This window comes from Rana temporaria, chromosome 12 (genome assembly GCF_905171775.1).
Source record: "Rana temporaria chromosome 12, aRanTem1.1, whole genome shotgun sequence".
NCBI lineage: Eukaryota > Metazoa > Chordata > Amphibia > Anura > Ranidae > Rana > Rana temporaria.
The window spans coordinates 131,937,961-131,956,244 of NC_053500.1; the positions used below are offsets into that span (position 1 = coordinate 131,937,961).

The 18,284-nt window shown below is 47.6% G+C and overlaps 1 protein-coding gene across 2 annotated transcripts in view; it reads right to left on the bottom strand.

Moving 5' to 3' along the window:
- ACSF2 (acyl-CoA synthetase family member 2) overlaps nt 1–18,284 on the bottom strand; it is a 72,941-nt gene that overhangs the window by 47,825 nt on the left and 6,832 nt on the right. For both annotated transcript variants that reach the window (XR_005744483.1, XM_040330729.1), the window contains exons 2-4: nt 10,500–10,695; nt 5,777–5,905; nt 3,747–3,800 (exon numbers count right to left, since the gene is read on the bottom strand). Coding sequence is in view for 1 of the 2 variants with exons in the window: in XM_040330729.1 (XP_040186663.1) it covers nt 3,747–3,800; nt 5,777–5,905; nt 10,500–10,695 (379 nt within the window). In the remaining variant the exon portion in view is untranslated. The remainder of the gene's footprint in view (nt 1–3,746; nt 3,801–5,776; nt 5,906–10,499; nt 10,696–18,284) is intronic.

The window sequence follows — 18,284 nt, forward strand, 5'->3', positions numbered from 1 at the left end:
AGCCTCTTTCTGAGATTTGGTGTTAAGAACTTTTACTAGAAAATTACTGAGAACCCCCAAACATTAAATATATATTTTTCTAACACCCTAGAGAATAAAATGGCGGTCGTTGCAATACTTTCTGTCACATCGTATTTGCGCAGCGGTATTACAAGCGCACTTTTTTTGGTGGAAAAAATACTTTTTTGATTTAAAAAATAAATAGGTAGATTCAGGTAGGGGCGCACTAATTTGCGACGGCGTAGCCGAGCGTGTAAACACTACGCCGCCTTAAGTAAGAGAGGCAAGTTCATGATTCTCAAAGCTGTTACCTCCTTACTTAGGGCGGCGTAGTGTAAACGTGGAGGGCGTAAGGGCGCCTAATTCAAATGGGTTGGAGGGGGGCGTGTTTAATAGTAATGAGGCTTGACCTCACGTTTTTGACGTTTTTCGGCTACTGCGCATGCGCCGGGCGCCTACATTTCCCAGTGCGCATTGCGGCTAAGTACGCCGTGCGGGCCTATTGATTTTGACGTGGACGTAAACAACGTAAATCCCGATTTGCGGACGACTTACGCAAACGACGTAAAAATTTTGACGGCCATACTTGACATTACTATTCTACTAGGGCCTAGCTCTAACTTTACGTGGCCTATCTCTTACGTAAACGGCGTAAAAATACTGCGTCGGCCTGGCGTACGTTCGTGAATCGGCGTATCCCCTCATTTACATATTCTACGCCGACCGCAATGGAAGCGCCACCCAGCGGCCATCCAAAATATTGCAATCTAAGATAGGACATCGCAAGCCGTCGTATCTTAGATATGTTTAAGTGTATCTCTGTTTGAGCATACGCTTAAACATAAGTCGGCGTAGATTCTGAGTTAGGCCTAACTCTTTCTGAATCTACCTAAAAGACAACAGTACAATTAGCCCAATTTTTTTTATATTTTTGAAAGATAATGTTATGTTGAGTAAATTGATACCCAACATGTCACGCTTCAAAATTACGCCCGCTCGTGGAATGGTGACAAACATTTACCCTTATAAATCTCCATAAGCGACGTTTAATTTATTTTACAGGTTGCATGTTTTGAGTTACAGAAGAGGTCTAGGGCTAGAATTATTGCTCTCGCTCAAACAATCGCGGCGATACCTCACATGTGTGGTTTGAACACCATTTTCATATGAGGGCGCTACTCACGTATGCGTTCGCTTTTGCACGCGAGCTCGGCGGGACGGGGCGCATTTAAAAAAAAAATAATAATAATCTTATTTATTTTACCTTTTATTTTTTCATTTTACACTGTTCTTTTTAAAAAAAGTGTCACTTTTATTCCTATTACAAGGGATGTTAGCTAGCTGCTGCCATAACAACAAAATACCTCTTCAAAGTGCCGACGTATAATGACGGCGGGCGGTCCGTAAGTGGTTAAAGAGTAACTCCACTTTCAAAATAGATTAAAAATAGAGAGGTAGATTCAGAGAGAAGATACGACGGCGTATCTACAGATACGCCATCGTATCTCTGAGTCCGGCCGGTCGTATTCATTGCGCCCGATTCAGAGAATCAGTTACGCATAGATTTCCCTAAGATCCGACCGGCGTAAGTGTCTTATGTTAGTCGTATCTTAGGCTGCATATTAACGCTGGCCGCTAGGTGGCGCTTCCATAGATTTACGCAAGGAATATGCAAATGAGCTAGGTACGCCGATTCAGAAACTTACGTCCATTACGGCGCATTTTTTTACGTCGTTTACGTTAGGCTTTTTTCGGCGTATAATTACCACTGCTATATGAGGCATATCCTATGTTAAGTATGGCCGTCGTTCCCGCGTCGAGTTTTGAAAATTTTACGGCGTTTGCGTAAGTCGTTCGCGAATAGGGCTGGACGTAATTTACGTTCACGGCGAAAGCAATGACGATTTGCGGCGGAATTTCGAGCATGCGCACTGGGATGCGCCGTTCGTAAAAAACGTCAAATACGCGGGGTTACAGTTAATATACATAAAACACGCCCACATCGTCCACATTTGAATTAGGCGGGCTTACGCCGACACAGATACGTTACGCCGCCATAACTAAGGGCGCAATTTCCTTCTGAATACAGATCTTGCGCCCTAAATTACGGCGGCGTAACGTATCTGAGATGTTTCTACAACTTGATTGGAGTCCACCTGTGGTAAATTCAGTTGATTGGACATGATTTGGAAAGGCGCACACCTGTCTATATAAAGGTCCCACAGTTTACAGTGCATGTCAGAGCACAAACCAATCCATGAAGTCCAAGGAATTGTCTGTAGACCTTCGAGACAGAATTGTATGGAGGCAGTACATACTACTGTGCATCTGGAGGATCATCCTGTGTCTCCAGCATGGGGGTCTCTTGAAGCTTCTACAGCTGTAAAGACCTTCCCACTACGCCAACTATTTGAGGTATTTCTCTATATAACAACTTGAGTGTTTGTTAGAACTTTTCCCTTTTGATAGGTAATTTGTGACACATGTACTGTTTTTTACGTGTGTAGAGGCCAGGGGCGGACTGACAACTCATGGGGCCCCTGGACAATAGGTCCTAAGTTTTTAGGCAAGGCCGCGGCTTCGGCCTAGTCCGCCGCGATCCTGGGAAAAGGCTACGTCCGGCCTCATGGCCTTTTCCCAAGATTGCGGCGAGCTGCGGGCAGGATGTTTTAGGCGAGGCCCCGGCTTCGGCCTAGTCCGCCGAGTTCCTGGGAAAAGGCCGCGGACTAGGCCGAAGCCGCGGCCTCGCCTAAAAAATCCTGCCTATAGCTCACCGCGATCCTGGGAGATTTTTTTCCCAGACCTACGGGCAATAGGAGATTATGGGGTCCCCAGGCAATAGATTACAGGGCCACACAGTATACACACACACACACATACAGTATACAGACACACAATCACATACAGTATACATACACAGTATACAGACACACAATATACACACACATACACAGTATACACACACACATACACAGTATACAGACACACAATATACACACACAGTATACACACATACACAGTATACAGACACACAATATACACACACATACACAGTATACACACACACATACACAGTATACAGACACACAATATACACACACAGTATACACACATACACAGTATACAGACACACAATATACACACACATACACAGTATACAGACACACAATATACACACACAGTATACACACATACACAGTATACAGACACACAATATACACACACATACAGTATACATACACAGTATACAGACACACACACACAGTATACACACATACACAGTATACAGACACACAATATACACACACATACACAGTATACAGACACACAATATACACACACAGTATACACACATACACAGTATACAGACACACAATATACACACACATACAGTATACAGACACACAATATACACATACCGTATGCATACACAGACAGTATACATACACATAGAATACACATACACACACAGAAAAGGTACTGGAGAGGCGGGGCAGCTATAATCTTGGGATCTTTTTTTAAAAACACAGATTTTTACATACTGTCCCTGGTTTTACTCAGGCTAGCAACCCTGATGGGGCCCCCTAGTGGCATGGGGCCCTCGGGCAGTGCCCGAATGGTCAGTCCGCCCCTGGTAGAGGGTCCATGGAAATGAATGTACAAACATGTTCTAATGCACCTTGACTTATGACCAAGAACGATCAAACAAACCCATAGATATAATAGGGGGCCCTAATCCATCATACCTTCTTAAGGACATACTCCAATTCCTTTGCTTGATATGCTGGATTCACAGATACCTACAGGAAATAGATTTGTGTTAGAGGTAAATGGTGAATGTTGAATGGCAAAAGAACAGGTCAAAACGTGTATCTAAAATCCCTTTCACACCGGGTCGCTTTGCAGGAGCTATAAATGCTAAAAATAGCGCCTGCAAAGCGCCCTGAAACAGCCGCGGTGCGCTGGCAGAACGCAAAAAAAAGTCCTGCTATCAGCATCTTTGGAGCAGTGAAGGAGCGGTGTGTATACTGCTGCTCCACCGCTCCTGCCCATTGAAATAAATGAGCCAGATTCATAAAGAAGATACGCCGTCGTATCTCCGAATCTGGCCGGTCGTATCTATGCGCCCGTTGCTGTAAATGTACGCTGTTTCCGTAGAGATACGCGGCGTAAAGATAAAAAGATGCCTCCTAGGTGGTCTAGCCAATGTTAAGTATGGCCGTCGTTCCCGCGTCAAAATTTGAAATTTAACGTCGTTTGCGTAAGTCGTCCGTGAATGGCGCTGGACGCCATTTACGTTAACGTCGAAACCAATGACGTCCTTGCGACGTCATTTAGCGCAATGCACGTCGGGAAATTTTTAGGGACGGCGCATGCGCAGTACGTTCGGCGCGGGAACGCGCCTAATTTAAATGGTACACGCCCCATTTGAATTAGGCGGGTTTGCGCCGGACGGATTTACGTTACGCCGCCGCAAGTTTACAGGCAAGTGCTTTGTGAATCAAGCACTTGCGCTTAAAACTTGCGGCGTTGTAACATAAATGACATACGTTACGCCGCCGCACTTCTATGTGAATCTGGCCCATGATCTTTTACAGTTTTTGTGAAAAAGCTGTTTAAGTTTAGTGATCATTTCAGGAAAGTTTATTGATTAAACAGAGTGTGTATTGGGATTATTCTTTTAAAGCCAACAATTCAGTTTAGTGTCAGCTTTTCAAAAAACTTTTAAATATTCCACATCCTTTATACATTAGTGGCGTTGTTAAACTTTTTTAATGAAATTCATGTTTATTTTAAAACCATTCCTACTTTTCCAACTATTCTCACGGATTTAAGCTACCGTATTTATCAGCGTATATTGTGCACTTTTTTCCCCTTAAAATCAGGGGAAAATCGTGGGTGCGCGATATACGCCGATCCTGCTGTCTCTGTGCGCTGCCGAAAAAGACCGAGCCGAGCCAAGCCAAGTGTACTGCGCACTCGGCTAGGCTCGGCCACGCTCGGCTCCGCCCGCAGGACCGCGAGAGAAGCTGAGAGCACAGGAAATCCGGCTCTGTACAGCTCGGCTGAGGCGCCAAACTCAAAAATACACGCCGGGACAGGACAGCAGACGGACACCTCCAAGCAAGTCTGCAGACGGACGCCGGACAAGGCCGCCGACGGACGCCGGACAAGGCCGCTGAGAGGAACCGGGCAAGCCGCAGATGGACACCCACAAGGCTGGATGGACTCTGCGCAAGTCCGCAGACGGACAAGGCCGCCAATGGACGCCGGACAAGGCCGCTGAGAGGAGCCGGGCAAGCCGCAGATGGACACCCACAAGGCTGGATGGACTCTGCGCAAGTCCGCAGACGGACGCCGGACAAGGCCGCCGATGGACGCCGGACAAGGCCGCTGAGAGGAGCCGGGCAAGCCGCAGATGGACACCCACAAGGCTGGATGGACTCTGCACAAGTCCACAGACGGACGCCGGACAAGGCCGCCGATGGACGCCGGGCAAGACAGCAGACGGACACCGACAAGGCCGCACCGACGAGCATTCAAAATACGTTTTTTTACGTTTTTTTTCCCTTAAAACTTCCCTTAAACTTGAGGTGCGCGTTATACGCCGGCGCGCGGTATACGCAGATAAATACGGTATTCATCCAGTTAGCTTTAGCAATTCAGCTATTCAGCATTCCCACATATTTTCTGCAGGAAATGCATTTTCTAGTTTAAATTGAAAATGTAATTTAATTTAAAAAAAAAGACAAATTGTCTACACAGTGGAACTCACCAAGATGATGCCGGCTTGAGCCGTAGCAAACTGTGTAACGATCCACTCGTAGCTATTCGGCCCCCACATTCCGAGGCGATCTCCCTTCTTCAAGCCAAGAGCCAGCAGCCCCGCAGCAAGGGTCTCAACCTGTGCAACAATACAAATAAAAAAACCCTTATATTCTATAGAATTGTTTAATAACTAATAAAGTACCTTTTATAAAATCCAGTGTCCACTGATCTGATACTTGGTCACTGACACAGAAACTACTGCAGTCTTTGGATCCACAGAACAGCCAGGCAACTAACATTTTCAAAATAAGACAGAAATGAAAGCCTACAAAATATGTAAGGACAGATGTACAGTTGTGCTCATAAGTTTACATACCCTGGCAGAATTTATGATTTCTTGGCCATTTTTTAGAGAATATAAATAACACAAACTTTTCTGTCACTCATGGTCAGTGTTTGGCTGAAGCCATTTATTATCAATCTCTTTTCATATCATAATGACAACAGAAACTACCCAAATGACCCTGATCAAAAGTTTACATCCCCCAGTTCTTAATACCGTGTATTGCCCCCTTTAACATCAATGTCAGCTTGAAGTCTTTTGTTGTATCTGTGGATAAGGCTCTTTATCTTCTCAGATGGTAAAGCTGCCCATTCCTCTTGGCAAAAAGCCTCCAGTTCCTGTAAATTCTTGGTCTGTCTTCCATGAACGGCACATTTGAGATCTCCCCAAAGGGGGTCAATGATATTGAGGTCAGGAGACTGAGATGGCCACTCCAGAACCTTCACTTTATTCTGCTGTAGCCAATGACAGGTGGACTTGGTCTTGTGTTTTGGATCCTTGTCATGTTGGCATGTCTAAGTCTGTCCCATGCGCAGCTTCCTGGCTGATGAATGCAAATGTTTCTCCAGTATATTTTGATAATATACTGCATTCATCTTGCCATCAATTTGGACCAAATTTCCTGTGCCTTTGTAGCTCACACATCCCCAAAACATCAGCGATCCACCTCCGTGTTTCACAGTAGGGATGGCGTACCTTTCATTGATAGGCCTTGTTGACTCCTCTCCAAATGTAGTGTTTATGGTTGTGGCCAAAAAGCTCAATTTTGGTCTCATCACTCAAATGACTTTGTACCAGATTTTTTGAGGCTTGTCTCTGTGCTGTTTGGCGTATTGTAAGGCCCCGTACACACCATAGAATCCATCCGCAGATAAATCCCAGCAAATGGGTTTCAGCGGATAGATCCTATGGTGTGTACACGCCAGCGGATCTGTTTCCGCGGATATATCTCCCCTGGGATGGATTCCAGCAGATGGAATATTCGCTGACATGCAGAACATATCCATCTGCTGGAGTCCATCCCAACGGATGGATCCGCTCGTCTGTATAGACTCACCGGATCCATCCGTCCGAAGGGATCCCCCGCATGCGTCGTAATGATTCGACGCATGCGTGGAATTCCTTATATGACAGCGTCGCGCACGTCGCCGCGTCATAATCGCGGCAACGGCGCGACACGCCATCGTCAGAGGATTTCGGCGCGGATTTCAATGCGATGGTGTGTACACGCCATCGCATAGAAATCCGCGGAAATCCTCGAGAGGATTTATCCGTGGAAACGGTCCGCTGGACCGTATCCGCGGATAAATTCTATCGTGTGTATGGGGCCTTAGTGGGATACTATGTGGCATTTGCGTAGTAATGGCTTTCTTCTGGCGACTCGACCATGAAGCCCATCTTTCTTCAAGTGCCTCCTTATTGTGCATCTTGAAACAGCCACACCACATGTATTCAGAGAGTCCTGTATTTCACTTGAAGTTATTTGTGGGTTTTTCTTTGCATCCCGAACAATTTTCCTGACAGTTGTGGCTGAAATTTTAGTTGGTCTACCTGACCGTGGTTTGGTTTCAACAGAACCTCTAATTTTCCACTTCTTGATTAGAGTCTGAACACTGCTGATTGGTATTCTCAATTCCTTGGATATCTTTTTATATCCCTTTCCCATTTTAAACAAACAATTCCACTACCCTTTCCCGCAGATCCTTTGACAATTCTTTTGCTTTCCCCATGACTCAGAATCCAGAAACATCAGGATCGCGGGCAGCCAGAGCATCCATGGATAGCACAGTGGAACACAACACCGATGGTGTGGCGGTCATCAGACAGGGCAGGTGCAACGCGTTTCAGAGCATGCAAAAAGACACCTCTGAGCAGGCATGTTCTAAATGGAGTGTGCATGCCTGCATTGTGCATGTTCCAAAAGAAGCGTGCATGCCTGGAAGCAGCATGCTCCAAAATGAGGGTGCTCCTGCCCAGAGGTGGCATCCAGGGCCGGCCTTAGGTGTTCAGGCGCCCTGTGCAAGCTAATCCTGTGGCGCCCCCCACCTATCTTTACCCCTTGCCCCCTGGTCATCTAAACATACACAAAGAGGAAAAAAATATTTGTAACAAATAATTTGTTTGAATTTAACTTTACATTACACAGCACCCTGCATCACTGGACCCCTTTACATTACACAGCACCCTGCATCACTGGACCCCTTTACATTACACAGTACCCTGTGCCTCAGGATCCCTTTACATTACACAGCACCCTGCACCTCTGGACCCCTTTACATTACACAGCACCCCTGGACCCCTTTACATTATACAGCACCCTGCATCTCTGGACCCCTTTACATTACACAGCACCCCTGGACCCCTTTACATTACACAGAACCCTGCAGCTCTGGACCCCCTGCATGTTACACAGACCGCCCTTTAGTGCAGACCCCCCTTCAGTGTAGCTCCCCTTCAGAGTTGGCCCTCCGTTCAGTGTCGCCTCCCCCCGTTCAGTGTAGCCCCCCCTGTTCAGTGCAGACCCCCTTCAGAGTAGCCCCCCCTTCAGAGTAGCCTTCCCCGTTCAGTGTAGCCCCCCTCGTTCAGTGTAGCCCCCCTCGTTCAGTGCAGACCCCCCTTCAGTGTATCCACCTCTTCAATGCAGATCCCCCTGTTCAGTGCAGACCCCCCTTCAGTGTAGCCCCCCCTTCAGTGTCGCCTCCCCCCGTTCAGTGTAGCCCCCCTCGTTCAGTGAAGCCCACCGTTCAGTGCAGCCCCACCTTCAGTGTAGCCCCCCTTGTTCAGTGCAGCTCCCCCTTCAGTGTAGCCCCCTCATTCAGTGTAGCCCCCCCATTCAGTGCAGCCCCCTTCAGTACCTCGGATCAGCGTGGCGGCACATGCACAGCAGGTCCCCTCCCCCTGTTTACACATAAACAGAGAGGAGGGGATGCGTCTTCACTCGGCTGTGCCTGTGTGACATCCGGGATCGCACAGACATGCAGCCCGTGGTCGCAAGAGGAGGGGATAGTAGGTACAGTGGTGTCACCCTGCAACACCCCGCACACCCCCTCCCCCTCGCCACTGTAGCTAGCTCGCCTCTCCCTGCCTGTGCCAGTGTGCCGCTGCCTAAACCCGCGACACTGCCACCGCAGGTGTAATATAATCACGGAGGGGGGTGCCGGTCTGACACCCCCCAGTGTGGTACCCGGGGGCGGCCCGCCCCCCCCTTAGTACGCCTCTGGATGGCCGCACGGCGCCCCTGTTGCCCATGGCGCCCTGTGCGGCCGCACAGCTCGCACACCCCAAAGGCCGGCCCTGGTGGCATCACGCATGCTCTGAAATGCGTTTCACCTGTCTAGTGACGTCATCACACCATTGGCGTTGCACCATACTATCAACGGATGCTCTGACTGCCTGCGATTTGGGAGAGAGTTCTTTCCAGGTGTTCTGATGAGAAATGCCCGCCCGGTACTGCGCATGCGCAGTACGGAGTCGCCAAAAGCCTCCGAGCATCGGAATTTACGATCAGCTGCAGACGGCGCCTGCGCACAATAGCCGACATTGTGCCACACGCTCCCGATGCTCGTGCAAGTCTGCAAGGGGCAGATTCCTTCATGATGGGCACGTGTAAGGGGCGGATGCCTACAGAAGGGGGCAGATTTTATAATGATGGGCAGTGCTATTGCTTGGGTTAGGTAGCTAAATAGGCCCTACAAACTCGCCCATCAACATTGAAAAACCCGCCTTTCAGTTGGCTAAACACGCCCGAAAACACGTGTAGGAATAATAGCAGATATATTTGTTCAGGAGATGTGTTTGAGTTTCGTGAAAAATTCCGCCCCCATCTTAACAGCACTGCCCATCATTACAAAATACGCCCCCTTCTGTAGGCATCCGCCCCTCACACGCGCCCATCATGAAGAAATCCGCCCCTTGCAGACTTGCACAAGCATCGGGAGCGTGTGGCATAATGTCGGCTAGTGTGCGCAGGCGCCGTCTACAGCTGATCGTAAATTCCGATGTTCGGAGGCTTTCGGCGTCTCCGTACTCCGCATGCACAGTACCGGGCGGGCATTTCTCGACAGGACACCGGCAGAGTGGCTGACACAGAACGTATGCCCGGATGAGACCCTGAGATGCTCACTGTCAAATAGAGCCTTTGTTTTATGTACCACCTGTGAGTGGCTGTTTAGTTGTTTTATTAAACCCATGAACTACTGCACTTAGAGGCGCTCTCTGTTTCTTTCCTTCACCTGGCTCTGGCAGCAGCAGGGTTACTCTACAGACTGAGGCTTAGGACGGGTAACTGAATACACTGAAACCTTCCCAATATAAGGATCCTTGACCATCCTCCCCACATCTCATGGTTTCCTGCTACATGACAGCTGCACTATAACTGGTCACCTACATCTTTGCATAGCTGGCTGTAGGTCTTTCTTTTGGCGCCGTGGATATCGACGACGGCCTCTTGATCCGGGATCCGCTGGGTTGTGTCCCACAGACACTGTTGCATAGTCTTGATGGTCAGCGGTATATCCTTGTTTCCATGGATGTAACTTATGGTGGTCATGGGTTTTTGGGGTGGAGCTACAGAGAGCAGAACACTGTGGGGTGAAGAAATAAGATGGTGTTAGAGAGTGTACCTTTATATGTGGGGTGCAAATAAACAGGCTGCATTGGTTCAGATATGTTTCTGTACAAACTTACACCGGGGGGGGGGTAAAACATACTTACAAAAATGCCCACAGGCCAAGTGTTGTATATAAACCTACCCGACGCGTTTCGAGGGACAAGCCCCCTTCTTCAGAGCTTAGTCTGTGTATCACATCATCTCCTAAACAGACCAGACAATACACCACTTGCCCAATGCAGGGCGGGTCCACCCCAACCGGGGAGAGGCCACTGCATAAACAAGCTGTTCCTGCAGTGCCCTCTCCCCGGGTTGGGGTGAACCCGCCCTGCATTGGGCAAGTGGTGTATTGTCTGTCACCCAGAAACAAACAATGAATGATTAAAAAGTGAATACAGTGGAACCTCGGATTGCGAGTAACGAGTGTTTCCAAATACAAGCACTGTTCTTTTTAAAATCCTGACTCGGTTTGCGAGTGTTGTCTCGCAAAATGAGCAGGATCCAAGCCAAAGCGGTGTGCAGTACCGCGTTTGGCCTGAGATGGGGGGGCGCCGGAGCCGAGTCGATGTGAGCCATTCGGAAATGCTCGTAAATACTCCGCTCCCAAGCCTTTCCGAGTTTAGCTGAGCTGTCATCGGGCCTTTCCGACTGTTAACAAGGCTCTCCGGCATCCCCCACCACCTCTGGCCACATATAGTATTGCATGCCATTGAAGTCGATGCAGAACGAATTATTTTCGTTTCCATTGAATTCTATGGGGAAACTTGCTTTGATATGTGAGTGCTTTGGATTACGAGCATTCTCCTGAAACGGATTATGCTCGTAATATGAGGTTCCACTGGATACGGAAGTTTAAACCCCTTTCTTTTGCAGGTTGCAGTTTTTTAAACCCATGAATAGGAATAGAAGGTGAAGAGAAGGAGGTGACGGTGAAGAGAAGGAGGTGAAGGTGAAGAGAAGGAGGTGAAGGTGTAGAGAAGGAGGTGAAGGTGTAGAGAAGGAGGTGAAGGTGTAGAGAAGGAGGTGAAGGTGTAGAGAAGGAGGTGAAGAGAAGGAGGTGAGGGTGAAGAGAAGGAGGTGAAGAGAAGGAGGTGAAGGTGAAGAGGAGGAGGTGAAGGTGAAGAGAAGGAGGTGAAGGGGAAGAGAAGGAGGTGAAGGGGAAGAGAAGGAGGTGAAGAGAAGGAGGTGAAGGTGAAGAGGAGGAGGTGAAGGTGAAGAGAAGGAGGTGAAGGGGAAGAGAAGGAGGTGAAGGGGAAGAGAAGGAGGTGACGGGGAAGAGAAGGAGGTGACGGTGAAGAGAAGGAGGTGACGGTGAAGAGAAGGAGGTGACGGTGAAGAGAAGGAGGTGACGGTGAAGAGAAGGAGGTGACGGTGAAGAGAAGGAGGTGACGGTGAAGAGAAGGAGGTGACGGTGAAGAGAAGGAGGTGACGGGAAGAGAAGGAGGTGAAGGTGAAGAGAAGGAGGTGACGGGGAAGAGAAGGAGGTGAAGGTGAAGAGAAGGAGGTGAATGTGAAGAGAAGGAGGTGAATGTGAAGAGAAGGAGGTGAATGTGAAGAGAAGGAGGTGAAGGTGAAGAGAAGGAGGTGAAGGTGAATAGAAGGAGGTGAAGGGGAAGAGAAGGAGGTGAAGGGAAGGAGGTGAAGAGAAGGAGGTGAAGGTGAAGAGAAGGAGGTGAATGTGAAGAGAAGGAGGTGAATGTGAAGAGAAGGAGGTGAATGTGAATAGAAGGAGGTGAAGGTGAAGAGAAGGAGGTGACGGGGAAGAGAAGGAGGTGAAGGTGAAGAGAAGGAGGTGAAGGGGAAGAGAAGGAGGTGAAGGGGGAAGAGAAAGAGGTGAAGAGAAGGAGGTGAAGGGGAAGAGAAGGAGGTGAAGAGAAGGAGGTGAAGGTGAAGAGGAGGAGGTGAGGGTGAAGAGGAGGAGGTGAAGAGAAGGAGGTGAAGGGGAAGAGAAGGAGGTGAAGAGAAGGAGGTGAAGGGGAAGAGAAGGAGGTGAAGGTGAAGAGGAGGAGGTGAGGGTGAAGAGAAGGAGGTGAAGGTGAAGAGAAGGAGGTGAAGGTGAAGAGAAGGAGGTGAGGGTGAAGAGAAGGAGGTGAAGGTGAAGAGAAGGAGGTGAAGGTGAAGAGAAGGAGGTGAAGGGGAAGAGAAGGAGGTGAAGGGGAAGAGAAGGAGGTGAAGAGAAGGAGGTGAAGGTGAAGAGGAGGAGGTGAGGGTGAAGAGAAGGAGGTGAAGGTGAAGAGAAGGAGGTGAAGAGAAGGAGGTGAAGGGGAAGAGAAGGAGGTGAAGGGGAAGAGAAGGAGGTGAAGAGAAGGAGGTGAAGGTGAAGAGGAGGAGGTGAGGGTGAAGAGGAGGAGGTGAAGGTGAAGAGAAGGAGGTGAAGGGGAAGAGAAGGAGGTGAAGGTGAATAGAATCCTTTGACAGATCAGAGTTCATTTTTAGATGTATTTTAGCTGTTTGCTGGAGATAAACTAGTTTGTAGATTTCATAATCTTTTATTCCACCGCATGTGAATGTTTGTTTAATAAAAGGTGTTATTTGTGGACATTGGAAGGAGATCTTATGACCACACAGAAAGGCGCCGGGCTTTACGTAAATGCAGCCAGTTCTGTTATATGAATGACGTTTCCACGTTTATGGCCTCCAGATGCTGAAAATATTTTATGCCCCCTTCTATTCACCCTCGCCTCCTTCTATTCACCCTCGCCTCCTCCTATTCACCCTCGCCTCCTCCTATTCACCCTCGCCCCCTTCCTCCTATTCACCCTCACCCCCTTCCTCCTATTCACCCTCGCCTCCTTCTATTCACCCTCACCCCCTTCCTCCTATTCACCCTCGCCTCCTATTCACCCTCGCCGCCTCCTATTCACCCTCGCCGCCTCCTATTCACCCTCGCCCCCTTCTATTCACCCTCGCCCCCTTCCTCCTATTCACCCTCACCCCCTTCCTCCTATTCACCCTCGCCTCCTTCTATTCACCCTCACCCCCTTCCTCCTATTCACCCTCGCCTCCTATTCACCCTCGCCTCCTATTCACCCTCGCCGCCTCCTATTCACCCTCGCCGCCTCCTATTCACCCTCGCCGCCTCCTATTCACCCTCGCCGCCTCCTATTCACCCTCGCCGCCTCCTATTCACCCTCGCCGCCTCCTATTCACCCTCGCCCCCTTCTATCCACCTCCTATTTTTTTTAAACTTGATTCACGATACGAATTGATTTTTTTTTTTGTTATTTCCCCCATGTTCACCGCGCCGGTTCTACGTTTTTAGCCGAGGCCGCGGCTTAGGCCTAATCCACCGCGATCCTGGGAAAAGGGCGCGGACTAGGCCGAAGCTGCGGCCTCGCCTATAAAATCCTGCACGCCGCGATCCTGGGAAAAGGTGGCAAGCTGCGGCAGGATTTTTTCTTCGGCCTAGTCCGCGACTTTTTCCCAGGATCGGACAAGGTCGCAGCTTCGGCCTAATCCGCGGCGCGCCGACTTATGGAAAAAAATAAAATAAATCGGTTTGACCAAAATTTTAATCTATTTGCCCTCACAACTCGATTCAAATCGATTTTTTTTCCAGCCCTACTGTATACACAGCATGTGTTGTATATAATGCTAAAGTCACAGAACAAAATATAATATACAAAGAATACTATCTACATAATAACTGTATTATATAATCATAAATAGAAGCACTCAACGCACAACAATAAACTGATTATCTCCCGCACCTCTCCAAACCGGCTTCTAAAGACAGAAAACACACAGAAGGCTGGGAAACTGTCCAAATTAAACATCATTAATGTGAGATAAGGACAACCGTTTGCTCTTTTCGGTATCTAGCAACGTCTATGGGAAGGTTACTGAAGAACGCCATGAGGTTTAGTGACACGTGTAGCGTCACTACCACAACGCGCTTATATTACATTTACATTTAACCACTTAAGCCCCGGACCATTTGGCTGCCCAAAGACCAGAGCACTTTTGGCGATTCGGCACTGCGTCGCTTTAACTGACAATTGCGCGGTCGTGCGACGTGGCTCCCAAACAAAATTTATGTCATTTTTTCCCACAAATAGAGCTTTCTTTTGGTGGTATTCTGCGGTTTTTATTTTTTGCGCTATAAAAAAAAAATAGAGCGACAATTTAAAAAAAAAAAAAAAAAAGGCAATATTTTTTACTTTTTGCTATAATAAATATCCCACAAAAAGTATATAAAACGTTTTTTTTCCCCCCTCAGGTTAGGCAGATACGTATTCTTCTACATATTTTTGGTAAAAAAAATAAAAAATCATTTTTTGCAATAAGCGTTTATTGATTGGTTTGCGCAAAAGTTATAGCGTTTACAAAATAGGGGCTAGTTTTATAGCATTTTTATTAAGAATTTTTTACTAGTAACGGCGGCGATCAGTGATTTTTTTTTTTTCGTGACTGCGACATTTTTGGGACCATTGTCATTTTCACAGCCATCTGTGCTATAAAAATGCACTGGTTACTGTGAAAATGACACTGGCAGTGAAGGGGTTAACCACTAGCTGGCGCTGTAGCGGTTAAGTGTTCCCTGCATAGTGTTTCTTACTGTAGGGGGGATAGGCTCTGTGTCACATGACAGTGATCTCCGCTCCGAGTACACAGAGCCGAGATCAGTGTCATTGTTACTAGGCAGAGCAAGGAGATGCTTTTTTACACAAGCATCTCCCCGCTCTATACCTCCGTGAGACGATCGCGGGGATCCCTGCAGCGATCGAGTCCCTAGGACCCGCAGTGCACTCGTGACCACGTGGCAGGCATTTAAAGGGTCACGTACAGGTACGTGATCATGCCTGTCCGTGTCATTCTGCCGACATTATATATATATATATATATATACACACCGTGGGCGGTCCTTAAGCGGTTAAAGGAATATACTGTGTGCAGACCTATGAGGTCAGTGTAATAGTCTAGAAGTAATGTGTAAAAAAAAAAAAAAAAAAGTACAAACAAGTCACAGACCTTTACCCTGAAATCCTCGAATTCCTCAGCGGTCTCTGCAGAGCTAAACAGAGCTGCCTGAGCAGCCATAAAGTGGTTGTAAACCTCAGACATGAAATGCGTTTTTACAAGGGGTTGTAAATGGTCCAATTTTATTTCCCTAAATATCTTCCTTTACCTTAGTGCAGTCCTCCTTCACTTACCTCATCCTTCCATTTTGCTTTTAAATGTCCTTATTTCTTCTGAGAAATCCTCACTTCCTGTTCTTCTGTCTGTAACTCCACACAGTAATGGGAGGCTTTCTTCCTGGTGTGGAGAAAGCCTCTTGAGAGGGCGAGCAGGAGTGTCAGGACACTCTCTACTTTGCAGATAGGGAAAGGAGCTGTGTGTTAGTGGGCGTCCTGACTCTCCTGTAGTCCAAGGGAGGGGGCGAGCACGACACTCCACACCAGGGAGAAAGCCTTGCATTACTGTGTGGAGTTACAGACAGAAGAACAGGAAGTGAGGATTTCTCAGAAGAAATAAGGACATTTAAAAAGCAAAATGGAAGGATGAGGTAAGTGAAGGAGGACTGCACTAAGGTAAAGGAAGATATTTAGGGAAAATAAATTGTATTTTTACAACCCCTTTAACAACCAGCTAGAAACAGGTTAAAAAAAAAAAAATCTAATTGCGGTAAAAACGCGGTACTTGCGTTTTTGGATGCGGTTCCATTGAATTCTATTGCATGCAAAACGCTGCTTTTTGCAGGGAAAAAAAGTCCCGACCCTTTCCAAAAAACGCAGAGGCACAAAAAAGCATTGATGTGAACATCTTCCATAGGAAACCATGTTAAAAAATGTCCCTGCATTTCTGCAAAATGCATAAAAAAAAAACATTAGTGTGAATGGAGCCTCAATGCATTAAGGTGAAAAACCACAAGACTTTACAACTCCTTTCTGAAATTGTCCAAAATGTCTTGGTATGCTGACGCCTTAAGGAGTTTCCTTCACTGCACCTAAGGAGCCAAACCCGAAAAACAACCCCACACCATTATCCCCCTCCACCAAATGATTTGGACCAGTGCACAAAGCAAGGTCCATAAAGACGCGGATGAACGAGTTTGGGGTTGAGGAACTTGACCGACCTGCACAGAGTCCTGACGTCAACCTAATAGAACACCTTTGGGCTTGCTAACAGGAGACAACATCGAGGTAATCAGTATGATGGCCTCACCACTGTACTGTATTGTCCCAACCAGTAGGCTGTCGGGGGGGGGGCTGTGACCACACTGTATTACTTACCTGCAGTGGGGAAAAGTAATTAACCAACCCGGTTTAGAGCGGACCTTTAATAATTTTTTCCATCTATTAAATCTTCTGCCTTTGTTGTTGTAACTTTGGATAGTAAAACTTTTTTAGCCTTATACACTTCCTGTTTCTTGTCTGGTCATTAGCCTAGGCTTATGACATCATGCACAGTTCTCTCTCTCTCTCTCACTGTCGTGAGAGTTTGCCAGGAAGTGAGTCATAAGAGGGCCAATGAGACCTGGAGGTGTGGCTATGTGTAAATCCAGGAAGTGAACAGGCAACATCTTCAGCTGCCCACAGTTAAAATGGCTGCAGCCAGACTCAGTGGAGGGAGATTTTTACAGCATTTTTGGCAAGTACAGAATCTCAGTATATATAAAATAATATGCAAAGTGGTTGGAGGGAAGCTTCAGAATGGCAAAGATGCAGAGGCGGCTCTAGGCTTTGTGAGGCCTTAAAGTGGAGGTTCACCCTCAAAAAAAAATTCTGACATCACATGGAGTCGAGCCATTATACCGACAGAATGCCAGTGTTTTTTTTTTTTCTCAGCACGTACCTCTTAATCCCAATTTTCACCCCCCGGCAATCCCGCGCGACTGGGCGTTCCCAAGCACTGCCTGTGATTGACAGGCTTCCGAACGGCGCATACTGCGCATCATAGATTGCCGACAGAACCCGAACGTCGGTGCGCAGGCGCCGTATAGAGCCGCACCGATGCGTTTTTTTCCAGCAACCTGTGACGCGCAGTATGCGCCGTTCGGAAGCCTGTCAATCACAGGCAGTGCTTGGGAACGCCCAGTCCCGTGGAATTGCCGGGGGGGTGAAAATCGTGATAACGAGGTATGTGCTGAGAAAAACAAAAAAAAACACCGGCATTCTGTCGGTAGGATGGCTCGACTCCATGTGATGTCAGAATTTTTTTTGAGGGTGAACCTCCACTTTAGGCAAAACTTAGACACGGGGGGCCCCACCATGCCCACAATGGGTAAAAAAATTCAAGCAAATAAAAATGGCTGCAGAAAGTTGCAAGGATCTATCACACAGAGGCATATTAGGCAGCCGTGACGCCCCTGTGAGTGCGAGGCCTTAGGCGACCGCCTAATTTGCCTAATTAAAGAGCCGCCTCTGCAAAGATGTTTTTATTACAAATGATGTGAGCGGACTGCAGTTCCTCTTTAAATCTTATGGAGTGCCTGGATTAGAACACTGGCTGAACAGAATTTCCTCTGCTGTACTTTTCCACTCATCTGGAGTTTATCTTTTATTGGTGGAATGCGCGATCTTCCCCTTTCTCCAGACGCCGTCCATTGAGAACACGACATGA